An 18,497-nucleotide genomic window follows, 5' to 3' on the forward strand; every position below is an offset into this window, starting at 1 on the left:
CTTTGATCGGGGGGGGGGGGGGGGGCAAAGATCCACAATGTGCTCCAATCCTTAGTTTTGTTATGCTGTTAGTGAATGATCTGTTTTGAATTAAAAAAAGATAGTTTTCCAGAGCGAACGTTGTCTTAATTTTCGAATATGTTGCTAGTTTACTAAAGTTTCTTATCTTTTGTCTCCGGTTCGAAACAACTGTGTCATTTAGGCGTTCCTTGAACATGTTACCAAAATATTTGGCATCGACATTAGGGTTTAGCCAAATATTTTGGGAACCATGCCTGCATAGTATATCTTGTACATGTGTGATCCATTCATATTCTTGTATAACAGCACTGTCTTATGCTTTTTTAACAAATCTATCATTAGACATGTTGTGTAATCTAAGCCAATGTGTAATGAGTTGTGTCTGAGTGTCTATATACGGTGGAAACATACCTAGCTCGCCCAATACAGCAGCATTGTAAGAACTTCGAGGAGCACTAAGCAATATCTTACAATAGTTAATCAATACATATTCTAGATCGGGAATCTCGCAAGAAAAATTTGGTTGGTTGCTCTAGTGTTACGTTCTTATTTCGGTGACAGGATTCTTACACAGAAAAGCCTGCGAAAGGAGGCAGTGACGATGTCGGGATGAAGGTTCTTATTCACGACCAGAAGGAGCCGCCGAAGATGGACACCCAGGGCATCGCTGTGGGGCCGGGCAGCCACGCCTTCATCGGGATATCAAAAGTCGAGGTACATTTGCGCTAATATCTACTTATAATATATACAATCATCAGCCTGATGCTGTGGCTCAGGAGGGTGACGTCATCAGCGAAGTTCAGGTCGTCAACTGAATTCCTGTCCTCCCGCCATTGGTAGGCACTAACTTCCACTAAGTGAGAGTAAAATATATATATCGTAAAGGCAAGGCTTCACAACAAGCATATATCCCCTATGTAAGAATATCTAGTTTTAATGAAGACTCATTCTAATACAATTTTCCGATGTTGTAGTACAAGAATGAGATTCCGCCATGGGGAGAGTGCCAGGACAAGGAGCTGCAGTACTATGATGACTACACTCTGACCGGCTGTCTGTTGGAGTGTGGGACTAACCACGTGTACGAACAGTGCGGGTGCCGACTGTTTTATCTGCCTGGTAAGTAATGCACATTGTCCATGGCCCAAGTAGAAGGAGAATCTTCTGCACTGAGTTTACAAAATGTTCCGAATATACTATGACCGGGTGCGATGGAAGACCAGGTTTGCTGCTGTGTGTTACTCCAATTGGACCATCGAATAATTTAACGTGAATGAGTGTGAATGACGACATGGCAATGGAAAAATAGACATGGTTAGGAAATAATACGTTATTTAACGTCTAAGTGGGTAATTATATATGAAATCATCTTGTTTCTAAAATGTTCTCAGGTGGCAATGACTACTGTGAGCCGGAAGTGATCGCGGCCTGCGCACTGGATACATTAAGTAAGTCTTCACTTTGAATTTGAAGAAAGATACACACAAAATGATTACTAGATTGCAACAAAAATGTGATCATAGGACATCGTTTGTTGTCATAATATGCTTCAAAGAGTTATGATCGCCATTGTACAACAGAAATAGACAACTCTTTTTGGATAAAATTATAGCGGCCAAACCTAGTAACCGGCAACTTGAAGACCTTCATCATTATCTGTTAACGTTCAAAGTACATATTTACGAAGCGTTCTGTGTAGTCCTAAATATACTTAGTATGTTTTAATCCTGTATACTTAATTGAGAAATATAATCTATAGAGCAAAATTGGTCGATAAAAGGGGGTAGATGTAGAACAGAAAAAAAGATGACAGAACACTTAACTAAATTTTTTGACGACGCCTCAGGGGAGTCGTCAAGTGGTATATATTGCGTTCAGTCTGCTAAAATTCTAGGAATTGCACAGGAATTTTTCCACAGAATGCTACTAGTACTCCACAGTATGCTGGGTATGCAAGACCCCCCCCCCCCCAAAAAAATCTGTTCCAGATGTATCTCTGGTATGCAATGGTGGAATGTAGGTCACACTGGCTCCCTGGAGGAATCTGTCCTTTGAAACTCTGCACAATGGATCACGTTGTCTTGGTTGTTATGTTATGTTATGTTATGAAGGATACATCTTCTTTTCTAGAGCTTGTTCAAGCCATAAGCCACAGGCAGACAGGAAATAGTTCTGTAGTGCTCAGCTGTAGGTTTAGGTTACTGGCAGACCATATATATTGTGCTGTACCAGGGATAGTACATTTCTGCTGGCTGTAGGTTTATGTTACAGGTGGGCTAGTATATTGTGCCAGAGAAAGTGTGACAGGGAAGTTCCAGTCTATTTCTGATTTGAGCTGTATTGTTGTACCCTCAATCGTCAAAGTGTTATATGAATATGAGCCAAAATTCAAATTAGTGTGATCATTACTTACAGGCGACACCCAGTAACGCTAGGTGAGGGAGAAGAAAAAAAGTGGACAATTGACCTGACCTGGGGTGTGCGGGTCAACTTGCGCTGCTGGAAGTCAGACACCCACTTCTTTCTGCTTGAAATAGGAAGAGAATCATTATAAAAAATGTTGACAATGTCTTTCATTACTGACGAAGAATTTACGGCATGGCCATGGGGAACTTAAATCACACATGTCTGATCACAATTCACCCTTGTTTTTCTCGCCACTTACCTTCTAATTAAAAAAAAACGAATGCCTGGAAAGTAATGACTGCAATGATTTGAAATTTGAAGGGTATTGATAAAAGATTTCATACTATGAAGTCGTGCCTCGAAATCTGAGTTGTGCTTATTATTTCTGGGTGAGGCCGAGGACTTATTGATCACCCCTCGTAGCTTTACTTCATAACGAAAACAAATCATCATTTTGCGATTTACATGCCAAAGGTCACACAACAGCTCTGTGTGATTACTGAGGCTCATCTGGTCATATTTCGAGCCGAGGTTTAGTTTTACAACAGCTTTATTTGAACACAAGGTCAAGGCAAGTGAAGGCAAAAAATAATACATCGTGCTGCTGTTAACTAGATAATTCTGACAACATTCTGATTTATCTTTCTCTGTAAACAAACTTAACGTGTTCTAACATCTATCAATTGACCTTGGCTCATTTGCCTCCATTTTGTGTGACATCAGCTTTATCATTTTATTCAACTTACATGCAGTAAGACTTTTACTTTGACAAATACTATTCACTCATCCATTTACTTAACAACATCAAATTGAAAAAAAAACTACTTGTTATCTAACTTCCAATCCTTCTCATTGCGGCAATTTTTTAAAAGCACTTGTTTGACAAGTTTAGACATTTTTCTCGGGCTTTCTATTTTGTACCGTTTTCTTCACGACAAAAACGCATAAAACACGTCAAAAACAGCCGGAGCTGAACCTTTGCTTGGAGTATCCATGGATACTCATGACGATGTTTTCACAGATGCAGTAAAGGTAGGGAACTACACCTGTGACTGCCCCACCCCGTGCGATATCTCACATTACCAGACCAGCGTGTCGTATGCCGGCTGGCCCAACAAGAACACCCCCGCATACTGGATCGACAATGGGGCCCTGCCTGCTTTTTCAGATATATTCTCCCCGGATATCGCGGGAGCCACAGACTACATGGCGTAAGTTCTGCCAATAAACAGTCAATAGAATCCCTTGCTATTCTAGCCTCCTTCACCGGACTACCTGTGGACATTGGCGTATTATCACGTGTGTGTGTGTGTGTGTGTGTGTGTGTGTGTGTGTGTGTGTGTATGTGTCTGTGTGTAAGTATGTATGTATGTGTGTGTATGTATGTGTGTGTGTGTGTGTGTGTGTGTCTCTGTGTGTGTGTGTGTATGTATGTATGTATGTGTGTGTGTGCGTGTGTGTGTGTATGTGTGTGGTGTGCGCGTGTGTATGTATGTGTGTGTGTGTGTCTGTGTGTGTGTGTGTGTATGTGTGTGTGTGTGTGTGTGTGTGTGAGTGTTGTGTGTGTATGTGTTTGTGTGTGTGTGGTGTGTATGTGTGGTGTGTGTGTGTGTATGTTTTTGTGTGTGTTTGTGTGAGTGTGTGTGTGTGTGTGTGTGTGTGTGTGTATGTGGCGTGTGTGGTGTGTGTGTGCTTGTGATGTGTGTGTGCGTGTGTGAGGGGTTCGCGGGGATTCCTGATATTCAACTACAATAGTCCACCGAACCGAAAGAACCACGCTGTTTAAAGAAACCAGAGTTACATTCCCCAGCTTTTCCATATTTACGGACGAACAGAAAGTCACTTTACTCTTAAAATCACGATACCCACATTTTTTTGAAAACGTGGGACTCCTTGTTACAGCCAACACTAGTGTTTGAGTCTTTTTGTACAATGATGTTATCCCTGTTCATTTTTACATGCATATTCCCTATCTTTGTTTCTTCCACGTGCTTGCAATTAACCTACAGGCATGAAATTGCAAATAAACTTTCTATATTCAACCGGGAAGGTTCTGATGCCGAGAAAGGAATATATGCCGATCGCGAGAAAGGAACATATGCTGGGAAGCGTGTAGCTTTCCCACATCAAGCTTTTCGGCATATGTTCCTTTTTCGACATATCTTCGTTTCCCGGCAAAAGTCAGGGTTTCGCGGTTAAAAATCGCAAATCGACGTCTATAAATACTACATAGTTACTTGGTCCTAGATCGCTAGACATTATATGCCAATGTTATACGTATATTCATAAGTATATAACCAATGATGAAGCGAGACGATTCAAATGAAGCACAGTCATATTTTTATCATTTCATACACATACTAATGTAGCTGTTAGGTGGGTGTAACGGAATTATTTATAAGTTAGTTGAGGGTTTCTCATATGATGAATTCAGCTATTGCAAACATACTTTCAGGATATCAACGTTCTACTTCATGTGAGTTCGCATGAAATGTTCGAAACTTTAACTTGACAATCTGTCATGAGAGTGAAATCTTCTGATGAACTAGTCAATTTTGTCATCTGTAGAAAGAACTGGGTGGTTCTGGACATCTACTACAGCGAGCTGAACTACCAGGTCATCGAGCAGCAGCGAGAGATGACAGAGGGGGATCTTCTCAGTATGTTGCCATACTGTTCTCATTAAAACAACAAGGGAGTACAGCGTGCAAACCGTTCGGCCAAAAGGCTTAAGCCGTTTGGCCTCTTCATTTTAGCACTCCTTGAACGCCACTGTTACACTGCCCCCCTTTTCTTTTCAAGATTCGTCCTCGAATCTCCAAATTCGATATCCCTGTGTGGCACATCAGATCTCTAGCATCCTCTAACCTGTTACTCACAGGGCCGGCGTTGTAACCAGTGAAACAACATGCCGACACATTGGATCAAACCCGGCAGATTACAAATCCAACGTGCAAGCCGTTCGGCCAAAAGGCTTAAGCCGTTTGGTCTCTTCATTTTAGCACTCCTTGAACGACATTGTTACACTTTTCTTTTCAAGTTCTGGTAATTTTTGACGGATGGTCTTTTGTTTGCCTCATTGACGTCGTTTTAGATCTATCATGCCGTCGTTGAGAAAGATACTTGTAACCACCGCGATTCAACAGGCTCACAATTAGCACCATTTTTAGAAAACCTGTATATTTGTATTACAGAAGTATATGCAATTTTGTCAGCATAACGATAATTTTTCTTTGCCTCTTGTCTCACAGGTAACATCGGAGGCCAGCTGGGCTTGTTTATCGGAGCCAGTGTCATCACCCTGTTTGAGTTCCTAGAATACCTGATCAAACGGTTCACATCCTGCTGCAGGAAAAAGTACAAGAAGGATAAGGTAAGGAGCGAGATGTTCATTTGTTCAGTTTTATACCTATCATCATCATCATCATTGGTTACACACGACGGGGTGATACCGCCGCTTACGGGTGACATACCCTTTCGCTGGCTAATTACAAGACGGGGATGCGCCAGGTCTACCGTCCGGGTGAATGATGTAAATCACCATGTGGCTGATACGGTATGGAGGTTCGCCAGGCCTACAACCGGGTGATTTGAAGTGAATCACCAACTCCAGACAGAAGGGTTTGCTCCAACCACACCGCACCATCGCACGTGTGGGGGTTCTTTAACGTGCATGGGGTGTGACTCTCCCATACACGGAACCTCCATTTAACGTCCTATCGGAGGGACGACTCATTTTTCACTTGAGTAAAGTGAGGAAAGTCGTGTAAAGTGCCTTTCCCAAGGGCACAAGACCGGCAACACGGCAGGCGGATTCGAACCGGTGACCTCTCGGTCACGGGCTGAATACACTACCACTGTGCTACGCGGCCCCGACCCATTTTTACACCTGTGAGAAATGAGGAAGGTCGTGTAAAGTGCCTTTTCCAAGAGCACAACGTTGGGGGCACGACGGGTATCAAACTCTGGACCTTAACTTCAGATTCCGAGCCGAACGCTCTACCAGTTACGCCACACACGATGCAGTAGTTGCACATAGACTTCCCAAAAGCAGTGTAACCTTTTCAATTACCAAGATGGTTAAGTTTTCGGTCGTGCTCTGGTAGAGTGACTGTGGACGTATGTGCAATAATAGCTAGAGGAGCTATTGATGGATATTCATTATGTTTGATAAATGAGTAGGTGCTGGGAAAACAAGGGTCAAATGGGTATAAGCCTTTTCACACTAGTTACCACGTACGCGAGGGTAAAAGGAACTCTGGGTAAAATGTCAAAGTTGAAGGCCCTCAGAAACTCAACATTTTGCCATTTTGCAGGCGCCATTATGGAAAATGTTACACAAATTGTCACACAAATTGAACAATGGACATTGTTACACAAATTGAACAATGGTAGAGATGAGACTGTTTACGTCTGAGGGCCTTCAACTTTGACACATTACCCATAGTTCCTTTCACCCACGCGTGCGTGGTAACTAATGTGAAAAAGGCTTATTGTAGCTCCTTCCTACGGACTGGTGCAGCAGAACCTGTACATATAACAGTGGCATATTTCTTTTTTGTTCACTCATCTATGAATGAATGAATGAGCCGCTGTCTATAAAAGCACGTATACTCTAAAAATGACTATGCATTGTGTGTTTACAGGTAACGGAAGTGAACATCAAACCAGGGGATTCGTTTGTATGAAAACCACCACACCGTCACCCCGTGCTGTGAACTCAAGGTGGATGGAGAGATTTTTGGCGACGCCTCAGAGGCAGAGGCATATTTTTGCTCATCACTTCAACCTCCCTTCATAGAAATATCTATCTAACAGTTCATATTACTAATAGGAACTATTTGATTGTGGTTGTTATATTTCTCCCGTCTTGGACTCCTAACAAGTTGCTAATAATTACATGAGTTGGACTATTGTTTCTGTTTGGAGAGTACATTACTTTTGTTCAGAGTTTAGAAATGGGTTCGTATCTTACATGAATCTGTGAATTTGAGTTGAATTTTGATGTTGAGTTTGATTATTGTTTGTGTTTGGAGATTACTGTACTTATTCAGAGTTTACACATGGATTCGTACCTTACATGAATCTATGAATTTGAGTTGAATTTTGATGTTGTGTTTGAATATTGTTTGTGTTTGGAGATTACTTTATATATTTAGCGTTTAGACATGGGTTCTTACCTTACATGAATCTGTGAATTTGAGTAGATTTTTGATATTGTGTTTGATTATTGTTTGTGTTAACGTTTGAAGATTACTTTATATATTTAGAGTTTAGACATTGGTTCGTACCTTACATGAATATGTGAATTTGAGTTGAATTTTGATGTTGAGTTTGATTATTTTTGTGTTTGAAGATTTCTTTACATATTCAGAGTTGATATTCTTTATGTTGTTATTATTTGAGAGAACCCCCATCATTTGATTATTAATATAAACTGCTATTATTTTATTGTCCATCTCGCCTTCTGCGATTGCATTCTCATGTTTGATTTCTTCAGAACCTCCTTTCTACCGTCCTGTCTTGATGACGTTGCCAAAAGTTAACATTTTGTAGCTATAACTGTAATTAGCATGGCGACCGGAGAAAGCGAAATGAAATATTCAAATGAAAAGGACAAATGAAACGTTTGGGGTGTTTGGTATCTAAGTTCTATATAAGCTTATCAGAAACCAGTTCGATTACTATTTGTGAGCCGTGTTTATTCAACCTATACTCGAGTAACATATAATACAATGTGCTCCAATAATGTTACAGCAAGTTTAGAGTTACAGAATACAGGTCTAGGGATAAGATAATGTTACAAAGTTCTAACATATACAGAGAGAATTGGCCTAACCAACACGTGCACAGTCCAACAGAGGGGTCAGTCCTCAAGTGTCCTTACCTCAGTCCCGTGGGCACCAGACTGACAAATATCTTCGTACAATCTCTAAGGTCAGCTATTATTTCTGTATTGTTTTAATGTGGACTCCAGGAAGACTAGTGTATTTCACTAATGGAGATCTAAATAAACCAAACCAAACTGGCGTAACAAAGGCTTGTCTAACTCCGCCCATCAAAGGTAAGCCAGTTGGATGCTCTCACCATCCAACCAATCAGGGATTACCTAATATGCTAATCTAAGCTCCGCCTCATATGGTCTAGTCATGTCATGGCCGTTACACAAACGGTATCATATATTTTGTTTATAAGAGACCCACTCGACTGTGAAACAAGAAGATTTTCGGCAATCAGATTTGGGGGGGGGGCGGTTTTATTTAGCCACGGACTAAGTAATAGTAGAAGCTTTTTAATCTTATTTAAAAATAATATTTCATATACCATCCGCCAGACCTTGAGCGATGATTCGGGGCGGTGGATGGTTTTAGACATCACCATAGATTCTACTCGTTTCTGTTTGGCCGATATTTACGCCCCCAACACTGATGACCCAAACTTCTTCTATAACCTTGAAACAACAATATACTCCGTCTGATTGGCGAATTGGACACGCATGCGCACGAAGTGGAGGGAAAGCCGTTGGTTCTTATTGAATCGGCATGGATACGAGTGATCGCTGTTGTTGTTTATATACGAGGTATTCGACGGGCGTCGGTAGATTTGATTAGAAAATGTTTAAATTAGCAGATCAAATTACTGATTATTATGTAAGTCATACCATAGCCAAACACCTGCTTGTTGCCTACCACTGCGTCACCGTGACATCATCGCGATCGCTTTTCGCGAAACACGACTTCCCACCATAGTCTTTACAAATTGTTGGTACAAATGTATGTTTGTTTGTCTTGCTGTGTGTCCGCAGCTATTTAAATATTGTAGAGTGACAGGATGTGAGGCGGAAGATGGTGTAACCGGAGAGACCTAATCAGCAAGAAGTTCGCAAAAAGATTAGTAGACAAGTTTGGGATCTTCAATTTTGTTAGTCTGAAGCATAATCATTGAGCAAAAGAATATGTGAAAACTTTACCTTGATCATATAGTACAGTATGTTGTAAGAAAAGAAAGTCACCGTAACACAAAACACCAATACCATGTTCGTTATCATTAAACAGGTATTTCTCCAACCACCAGTTGACGTCCTACTTTGCTTGGCTTTGCCTACTCTCCAAGCAGAGGTTAGGCTCTAGCTGTTTTTCTTTTAAAGTGTTTCAGTCGTTTTTATCGGGATTTCCATTTTGTACTCTTTCTTGATGTTTCGCGGCCAAACTATTAAAAAACGTTTTTAAAAAAACAGCCGAAGTCTAACCTCTGCTTGGAGAGTACGTTTTGCCCAGATCACACCTGAGATGATGACAATACACAGTGCATTAGTGTATACGTACTGCCACATGCTGCGAAGATTCCAGCCGACCATATGCATGTGTAAACATTCAGTCCATTTAACGCTATTTGCAGACCATCTCGAGTCCTCCAAACAAAGTTGGCTCAGAAGACTGCAACTGTAACGGACGTACTGCACGCAATACAGTACACCTAATATCATTGGTCAAATTGCCTTGGGAGAGTTTTCGCATTCACAACAACGTTTTCGCATGTGCCTTTTACTACTAAAACTCGTTTAAGCGTCTAGTATCGTAGATTATAGGTAGATAATTTCGCGATTTGTTGACAGTGATTGAAAGTAGCTTTTAAACTAAAAGCACGACATGAACGATAGTTATTGTAGTAGTACCAAGGATCTGGTACAACGACAATTATCCTCGATCTCTCATTGGCAGTTTCCCTCATTTAGTAGAAAACATATTGGACATTAAGCTGAAGTGATAATTATGATCTTAACTACATCAGACCATTTCTCTTTACATATAAACGATCTCGGAGTTAGATGTCGCAAAAATTAAAAAAAAATCGTTGGATAATCTACTGATGATATTTATAGCCACAACCTTTGGCCAACCAGTATCATTTATAAACCATGCGTGTTAACAGCGAAGCCTGCCAATAAGGATTTCAATAAGATTAAAGCTTTACCAGGCTTTTACACATAAGGTGTTTATGCAGAGTTTTATGTTTATCAAAGACCAAAATAGCTGGTAGTATAATCAAAATAGAGGTTAATCAGAAGAGAAATGATCAAATACTAAACAGTAACTTTTGAAGTTGCTGCAGGCCTCAAAAGCCAAAAGGGTTGGTTAATTTGAATGGAATACTATTGAACCAATCAGTTTCACCACAAAACGTCAACACTACCAGCATGACGTAATGCACTAGTTGCATCGTAAATGGGCAAAACTAATTGACAAAAGACGGTCAGGTCATCTGATAACATAACTGATGCGTAGTGTCTAGGTAAATACTTTCCTCCTAGACCACCATACTGCTATGAAATCAAAGGGAGAACGAAATTATCATTGTTTTTACCATTATCCGCTATTTTGAAAGACGTTCTGCAAGATTGACAGTTCATTTGGCAAATCTCTTGTAAACAGTTCAAAAACACGTACCCAGTATAGAAACACTGCACCAAAACAGTCAGCCCGTCTTTTGTAAAGGATGTAAGGTGAGCATAATGTTGACGTTGCTATGGTGGATGTTGGGTTTTCCTTGGATAACAGCAAAAAGACAACTTCAGGTCAAAAGGTCTCAAATGACAAAGCAGAACTATGTAGTGTTGCAATGCTGTAACAGTTTAGTCTAGGGTGACGAAAAACGCACCAATTTCTGGTTTTTTCATGACACGCATTCTAGCTACGCTAGAAACAGCAGAAGCCCCTTATCAACAGAACTGATACGGAACTGCGTCCTTTCAGTTCAACTTTCCGTACGGAAAATATTTTCTATGCGGTCAGATTGTCACTTTTGTTAAATGCCCGTTGCCAGGTCTTAACTGCGCTGTTATAGCTACATGATCCATACCCTAGTACGTCCCTACTAGGTTGGACTTTTCCTCAGAACAACTCGCTTTGATGTACCAAAAACATTCAAGGACATCATTGAACTGATTCTTAGAGGATTTTTCTTGGTTAAAGTAGATTTTTCATCAGAGTTTTGTCATGGCTGACGACGACGACACATCGCCGGAGAAGGACTTTGCGGACAACACGACTCTCCACGGGATAGGGAAGGTGTCCGGCAGCGAAAAGTGTACTTTGAAACTGGTCTGGCTAACCATCTTCCTGGCCTGTTTTGGAGTGGCGGCTTGGCAGATTACAGAAACGTACGTATAATACCTGATTTCTACTAGTACTTCTACATAAAACAGATGGATAAAGTGCGTCATGGCACATAGCGTCCCAGGAGACAAGATGCAGCAAGTGTGGCAGGTGTTCGTGCGCAAAGATATATATAAACGACTGGAGAAAAGTGCACAAAATGAACTGAACTGTGCAACTATGTACAATAGCCACGCTAGTAAATATAGTAACTCAAAATGCCCAACTGCCCTGTCTGAATATTAGATATAATCCTGTGGCACATTTGAAAAGCTGCACGCTAAATTTGAACGGTTTAAGAAATCGATCTCGTGCTGTCAAGATTTCATAATCTTTTCCAAAGTTTGGAAATTGTCAGAATTACAAGAAAGTGTGGAATTTGGAGCAAAGAACGATTCTTACTAGAGGCCCGCAGTTGAGGTACATATAGATACTTGGTTATCGGGGAAAAACTTAATTAAAGAAAGCTTTTCTCACTCCTTTTTCAGCATCATTCGCTACCTCCAGTACAACACGGTGACCAACATCAAACTGGAGTTTGAGAATGAGCTGACCTTCCCTGCCGTCACTGTCTGCAACTTCAACAGGTACTTAAAGACGCTAGTTCAATATCAAATATATAAGTTTGTCCGAATTCACTGCATTACTTTTGAAAGAAGGTTATGAGAGTGAGTGAGTGAGTGAGTGAGTGAGTGAGTGAGTGAGTGAGGAAGAGTTAATGAGCGTGGGAGCCTGAGTAGTATAGTAGGAGCACGCTGAGTCCCATTTTTCAGGCGCAAGCAGGCGCAGGTCAAAGGTCATCGCCTGCCTATATTATCTATTCAGGCGCAGGTCAGAGGTCAAATATGATTTATTCAGGCGGAGCAGGTCAGAGGTTACATTATCTATTCAGGCGGAGCAGGTCAGAGGTCGCATATGATTTATTCAGGCGCAGATCATAGGTCAGATATTATGTATTCATTCGGGGCAGGTCAGGGGTCAGATATCATATATTCAGGCGGAGCAAGGTAACTATGACAAAACCCACCCCACCCCAAATGAACCTCCCCCTTCCTAATTGTGAAAGACATGTCCTTATTTGGCCTGGTTCTAAGTCTCTATCGTATGAGATAAAGATGGCAATGACCGTTTGATTTTTTCCGTTCTTTTATTCTGGACTTTCAAAAGTCAGCATCCAGCGTGAACTTCTGCTGTTCAGAGGAGGACATAACCCCCATCTTCTGGTACTCTCCCACCTTTTTCTCAAAGAAGTTGGTCTTTCCCTCCAGAGAAATGTTCTCCATGAAGTCAAAGGGGTTCTCGCTGTTGTAAAGCTTACTGCACATGAGTTCGCCCAGCAGCCTATCCGCGACAAACTCGATGTACTGTTTCATCAGGTCTTGATTCATCCCAATCAGCTTCACAGGAAGAGCTTCCGTCAGGAACTCTTGCTCAATCTTAACAGCATCGTCGATAATCTGGTGAATGCGCTCTTGACTAGGCTTATTGATCAGATAGCTGACCATAAGACAGGCAAAGTCGGCGTGCAGACCCTCGTCTCTACTGATCAGCTCATTAGAGAAAGTCAGCCCCGGCATGAGTCCTCTTTTCCTCAACCAGAATATTGCTGCGAAGGCCCCGGAGAAAAATATCCCTTCCACAGCGGCAAAGGCAACCACACGATCCCCAAAAGTGCTTTTCTCGTCTCCGGTCCACTTTAGGGCCCAGTCAGCCTTCTTCTTTACACAAGGTATGGTCTCAATGGCACTGAACAGATGCTCTCTCTCATGCGGATCCTTCACGTAGGTGTCGATTAAGAGACTGTACATTTCAGAATGGATGTTCTCAATGGCAATCTGGAAGCCATAAAAGCACCTCACCTCAGTCACCTGCACCTCTTTGGTGAATCTCTCAACCAGATTTTCATTCACTATACCGTCACTAGCTGCAAAGAATGCCAGGACGTGTTTGATGAAGTGTTTTTCGTTGTCATTCAGACAATGCTCCAAGTCCTTAGAGAGGTCTACTTCCTCCGTTGTCCAGAATGATGCTACGGCCTTCTTGTACATGCGCCAGATGTCGTGGTACTGGATGGGAAAAATGACGAAGCGTCTGGAATTTTCACGCAGTAGGGGCTCACACTGCTTCTCTCGGTCTACAGAGACCTTAAGTACGGACAGCTGGTTAGACTTCGGTGGCTGCGCTGGAAGCATCTTGCGGCGGTTCTGTTAGCAGAACGAAACGTTCGAGAGGAAGACCTTTTATCTTGTCTGTCACCATATATTTGCATATTTACATTTGCATCAGACGAGTCGGTACTCTGATTGGTCCAGATATACGGAGTTTAGGGGGATATGTAATTCCTTAGCTCAAGTCGGGGTGAAACAGAGGTCAGGCTGAACTTTTGACCCACCAAGGTAACTATGACAACCCGTCCTATTGTTCCCCGCTGGCCGCGGAACCTAGTTGCCCGCGCTGAACAACGCCAGATGGCCCCATTGTTCTTGTGTGGGTAGGAAACAATAGACGCCGCGGCTTGGTATGCACACGGCTGGCTTGGACAGACCTAACGGTAACCTTCAAGGAGAGGTCGTACAGAGAAATACAGTGACCACCCTGCATGTTGTACCAATGAGCTTTTATCAGTAAGCGCTGGCCGGACACTGCGTTTGCCGTACATACATGGTCAGCCCTAACTTTTTGGAACCGAGGAGGTAAAGAAGAAACGCATAACCTTTATCAACAAGTTGAACAGGGTTAATGGCCAAACGTTACGTGGGCTGAAGTGCGCCCGTTTTAAAATGCAAATCGGCCTCTGGTGGTCGCGCTGAAGAACGCCAGATGGTGGCATTGTTCTTGTGCGGGTAGGAAACAATAGACGGATTGGTCACCGCGGCTTGGTGTGCACACGGCTTGGGAGAGAGCTAACAATACACTTGGAGTCAGGCCCGTGCGGAGTCAGGCCCGTACAGTGAGCGTCCCACACATTCTGAGCAGCTACAAGACAACAGAGAACGGTGCTGTCTGGACACTGCGTTGTACGTACATACATGGCCAGCCCTAACTCATTGGAACCGAGGAGGCAAGGAGGAAATGTAAAAGCTTTATCAAAAAGTTGAACAGGGTTCTTGGCCAAACGTTACGTGTGCTAAAGTGGGCCCGTATTGAAATGCAAATCGACCTCTGGCCCAAAGTTGACCCTGCTGCTGAAGAACGCCAGATGGCCTTTTGTTCTTCACTGCCAGGAGACAATAGACGGAGTCGTCGCCCAAGCAAGTTGTCCTGCCTGCCGGCTTCGTTCCGCCTCACCGACTCGCTCTGGGCGGAAGTGGCCCGTTTTGTTATGCAAATGACCATCTGCTCTTCGTGAAGGGACATGCCCATATTTGGGCCCATATCAATAAAAAGGCCACAGGCGAGACACCGGCGATCAGTTGGCCTGGGGGGTCACCTCGGACTGGGCCCCGATTCTGGCGTCCCACCTACTTGGATGACGGCTGCACCGCTACGGATGGCTCGGCGCTTTCTTTCGGTAAGTGGAAAACACTTTTTTTTTACATATCTTTGATTATCTGATAGAATCGCTGAAACAGGCACAAGTTGTTTGCAACCCGTGACTAGGGGATTCGTGTGGGAACGTTACGAAAACTCTTGTTGTTGTTGTGTCATGTCTGTAGAAAAATTCTTTATTAAAAAAGATACGCCCTAGATTATGTGATACGCAATGTTATGTCGAGTGCTACGTATACCATTACCAACTTTGAAACGTAACAGTACGTGTGTCACAGTTTTTTTGTTTGTTTTTTTTTGTACGGAAAATTTGTCCGCTTTGGCAAAACCCGGCTCAATTGTTCCCCGCTGTCCCCCATGCATGTTTGTTCCGCATCGCTGACTCGGTCTGGGCGAAGTGGCCCCCGTTTTGTAATGCAAATCACCATCTGCTCTTCTTTCGCTGACCATATTTGGCTAAGAATCGCTCAAACAGGCACAGGTTGTTTGCAACCCGTGTAAAAGTAGAATATGTGTTACTGTATTTTCTCTGCACCAAAACATGTTTTGAAAGAACTGTTGCAAATGTTGTACCAGGTCATTTTCGTTTAGCTTTCGTGTGGAGTGTCGTGTCATGTTCACGCTAGGAGATTCGTGTGGGAACGTTACGAAAACTCTTGTTGTTGTTGTGTCATGTCTGTAGAAAAATTCTTTAGTAAAACAATACGCGCTAGATTATGTGATACGCAATGTTATGTCGAGTGCTACGTACGCCATTACCAACTTTGAAACGTAACAGTACGTGTGCCACAGTTTGTTTGTTTTTGTACGGAAAATTTGTCCGCTTTGGCAAAACCCGGCTCAATTGTTCCCCGCTAGCCCCATGCATGTTTGTTCCGCATCGCTGACTCGGTCTGGGCGAAGTGGCCCCCGTTTTGTAATGCAAATCACCATCTGCTCTTCTTTCGCTGACCATATTTGGCTAGGCAACCTTTTTAGACGAACACTCTTGTTGTTGTTGTGTCATGTTTGTAGTAAAATTCTTTTAGTAAAAAAAATACGCCCTAGATTATGTGATACGCTATGTGTTATGTCGAGTGCTACGTATACCATTACCAACTTTGAAACGTAACAGTACGTGTGTCACAGATTTTTTACGGAATGTTTTCTCCGCTACCAAAACAAGTATTACCCACCGACAACAACGGTTGTTCGTTTACAAAAGAGCACCGAAGCCCTTTCTTTGTTTGTCATGGAATACTGATGAGTGTGCGGTCGTCGCTCTAACAAAAGCACTGGAGTATTTTACAAATTCAGTGTTTTAAACAAAGCTTTGTATGTTCTTTCAGAACCCAGCAATGATCAAGAGTACAGCCAACTAGTCATGGCGTTCACTTGTGAAACGTGCGGAAAAGTCTTTGCCCAAAAACGAAGTCTCACCCGTCACCAAAAGTCCCACGACCCGAACGCACCCACGCACGAGTGTGATTTTTGCGGCAAAAAGTTTCCTAGACGGGATAACCTACTGCAACATCGGCGGCTACACGATAAACCCAGGCCGGCCCCCACGTTCTGGTGCCGACCGTGTAACGTGGCGTTTGACACGGCCCATGCCCTGCAGGCGCACCGGGAAGCCACACACCCCGTGGCGTCTACCTCCCGTCCACGGAAAAGGGTTTCCTCCGCAGACGGGGCCGGTCCCAGAGCGAAACGACGCCACATCCAACCCGCAGGATACGACGACGCATTTCCCTTTGAGGAAGATCCGGAGGACGTGTCAGAAGAGCTGATTTCCCAGCACGAAGACGTGGCCGTACAGAATCTGTACCGGCAGAAATGGTCTATGATCAGGACGCAGTTCAAGCGGGGACAAAATATCCAGGACACGTACAACTTTCGACTGCAGTCCGAAAATCCTAGCGATCTGGCCGACAACGTATGGGCCATCTTTGGCGACCAGCAAACCGTCTTTAAGATCAACCAATCATTCGGGTTTATCCTCCAGGACGGGGAAACGGGGGCACTGCGATATTTTTACCCTTGTGAAAATAATAACGGATTTTTACCAGAACCTGTCCAAGTGGAAAACGAGGATGGTGTCCGACGGTTCCTGGACAAGATCGAAGAGGTCGATCACATGGAGAAGGCGCGTCAGGAGCGTCCCAATAGTAAGTCCGTCCTGCAGAAGATGGTGAACGTCATGTTTTACGTGAATAAAATCAAGGACCATCCCATCGGTGCCGCCGGGACGCTGACAGACTACATCAGGAACAGCAGGTCCATCATCGCCCTTTATAGCGGAAAGCACGGCCCGTACACGGACAAGCTCTGCTTTTTTCGGTGTCTGGCCCTCCATCGACAATGCGATCGCACCAAACTGGAAAGGGCAACCAAGAGCCTCTTCAAAGAGTACCTGGCGTGGGTGGGTAAAACGCCCAGGCAGTTCAAAGGCGTGTCCCTCAAGCACCTGGAGGACATAGAGGAATTGTTTAAGGTCGACGTGTACGTCTATGCTCTACAGCCCAATAACGATGAAGGCGCCGAAGATGACGATTTCTTTGCAGAGTTGGTGAGGCGTCCCCTGTCTACACACAATAATACGATGTACCTGAATCTCTGCGAGCAACATTACAGTTACATAAAGGATTTTAAGACTTACGCCAAGACGTACGCGTGTCCGCAATGTGGAAAGAGGTGGACGCACCGCGGCAATTGCGAAAGACACATTCGCACGTGCGACGGTAAGGTGACCAAGGAGTATCCCGGGGGCGCCTACCATCTACCGCAGACCATATTTGAAAAGCTGCAGGACGAAGGGATCGTCGTCCCCGAAGAAGATCGTTACTATCCCTACCGCGCCTGCTTCGACATAGAATGTCTTCTAAAACCACTGACTGATCAAAAGACGGACAAGATGACGTGGGAGGCGGCGCACGAACTCTTGAGCGTGAGCGTCTGCTCAAACGTCCCTGAATACACCGACCCAGAATGTTTCGTGTCCGAAGGCGACCCGACAAAAGTGGCTGAAGACTTGTTGAATTTCCTGCAGCAAATCGGTCGTAAAGCGTACTCCCTTCTGTCGGAAAAGTTCCTCTCGGTGTCACTCAAGATGGGAGAAATTCGGCAAAGGGATTTGGAAAAAGAGGAAGAAGAAGAAGAGGAAACGGAAGGAGAATCCCCGCAAGACAAGGTAAAGCGAAAAGAAAAGCGCATGAAAGAACATTACATGACAAAAATGATGGAGGAACTGAGCAAGTACATGAGTCAGCTGGCGGTCCTTAGTTTCAACGGTGGGAAGTATGACCTGAACGCCATCAAAAAAGTGTTCCTCCCGCTGCTGTTGCGATCGACCAGCAAACTCCGACCCATCAAGAAGAACAACACGTACATGTCCATTGAAACGGACGAACTCAAATTCCTGGATCTCATCAATTATGTGGCTCCGGG

At 43.4% G+C, this 18,497-nt stretch overlaps 2 protein-coding genes across 2 annotated transcripts in view; one reads left to right on the top strand and one right to left on the bottom strand.

The window, feature by feature from the left end:
- The window catches only part of LOC118427198 (acid-sensing ion channel 1B-like), a 71,360-nt gene that overhangs the window by 8,235 nt on the left and 44,628 nt on the right, over nt 1-18,497 (top strand). Inside the window, exons 6-7 of the mRNA XM_035836835.1 lie at nt 583-735; nt 996-1,140. Coding sequence (XP_035692728.1) covers nt 583-735; nt 996-1,140 — 298 coding nt within the window. The remainder of the gene's footprint in view (nt 1-582; nt 736-995; nt 1,141-18,497) is intronic.
- On the bottom strand, nt 12,743-14,033 carry LOC118428224 (ribonucleoside-diphosphate reductase small chain-like). The gene has a single exon (XM_035838232.1). The coding sequence runs from the start codon at nt 13,772-13,774 to the stop codon at nt 12,743-12,745; it is 1,032 nt and encodes a 343-aa protein (XP_035694125.1). The 5' UTR covers nt 13,775-14,033.

The sequence above is a fragment of the Branchiostoma floridae genome, chromosome 12, assembly GCF_000003815.2.
Source record: "Branchiostoma floridae strain S238N-H82 chromosome 12, Bfl_VNyyK, whole genome shotgun sequence".
NCBI classification, from domain to species: Eukaryota; Metazoa; Chordata; class Leptocardii; order Amphioxiformes; family Branchiostomatidae; genus Branchiostoma; species Branchiostoma floridae.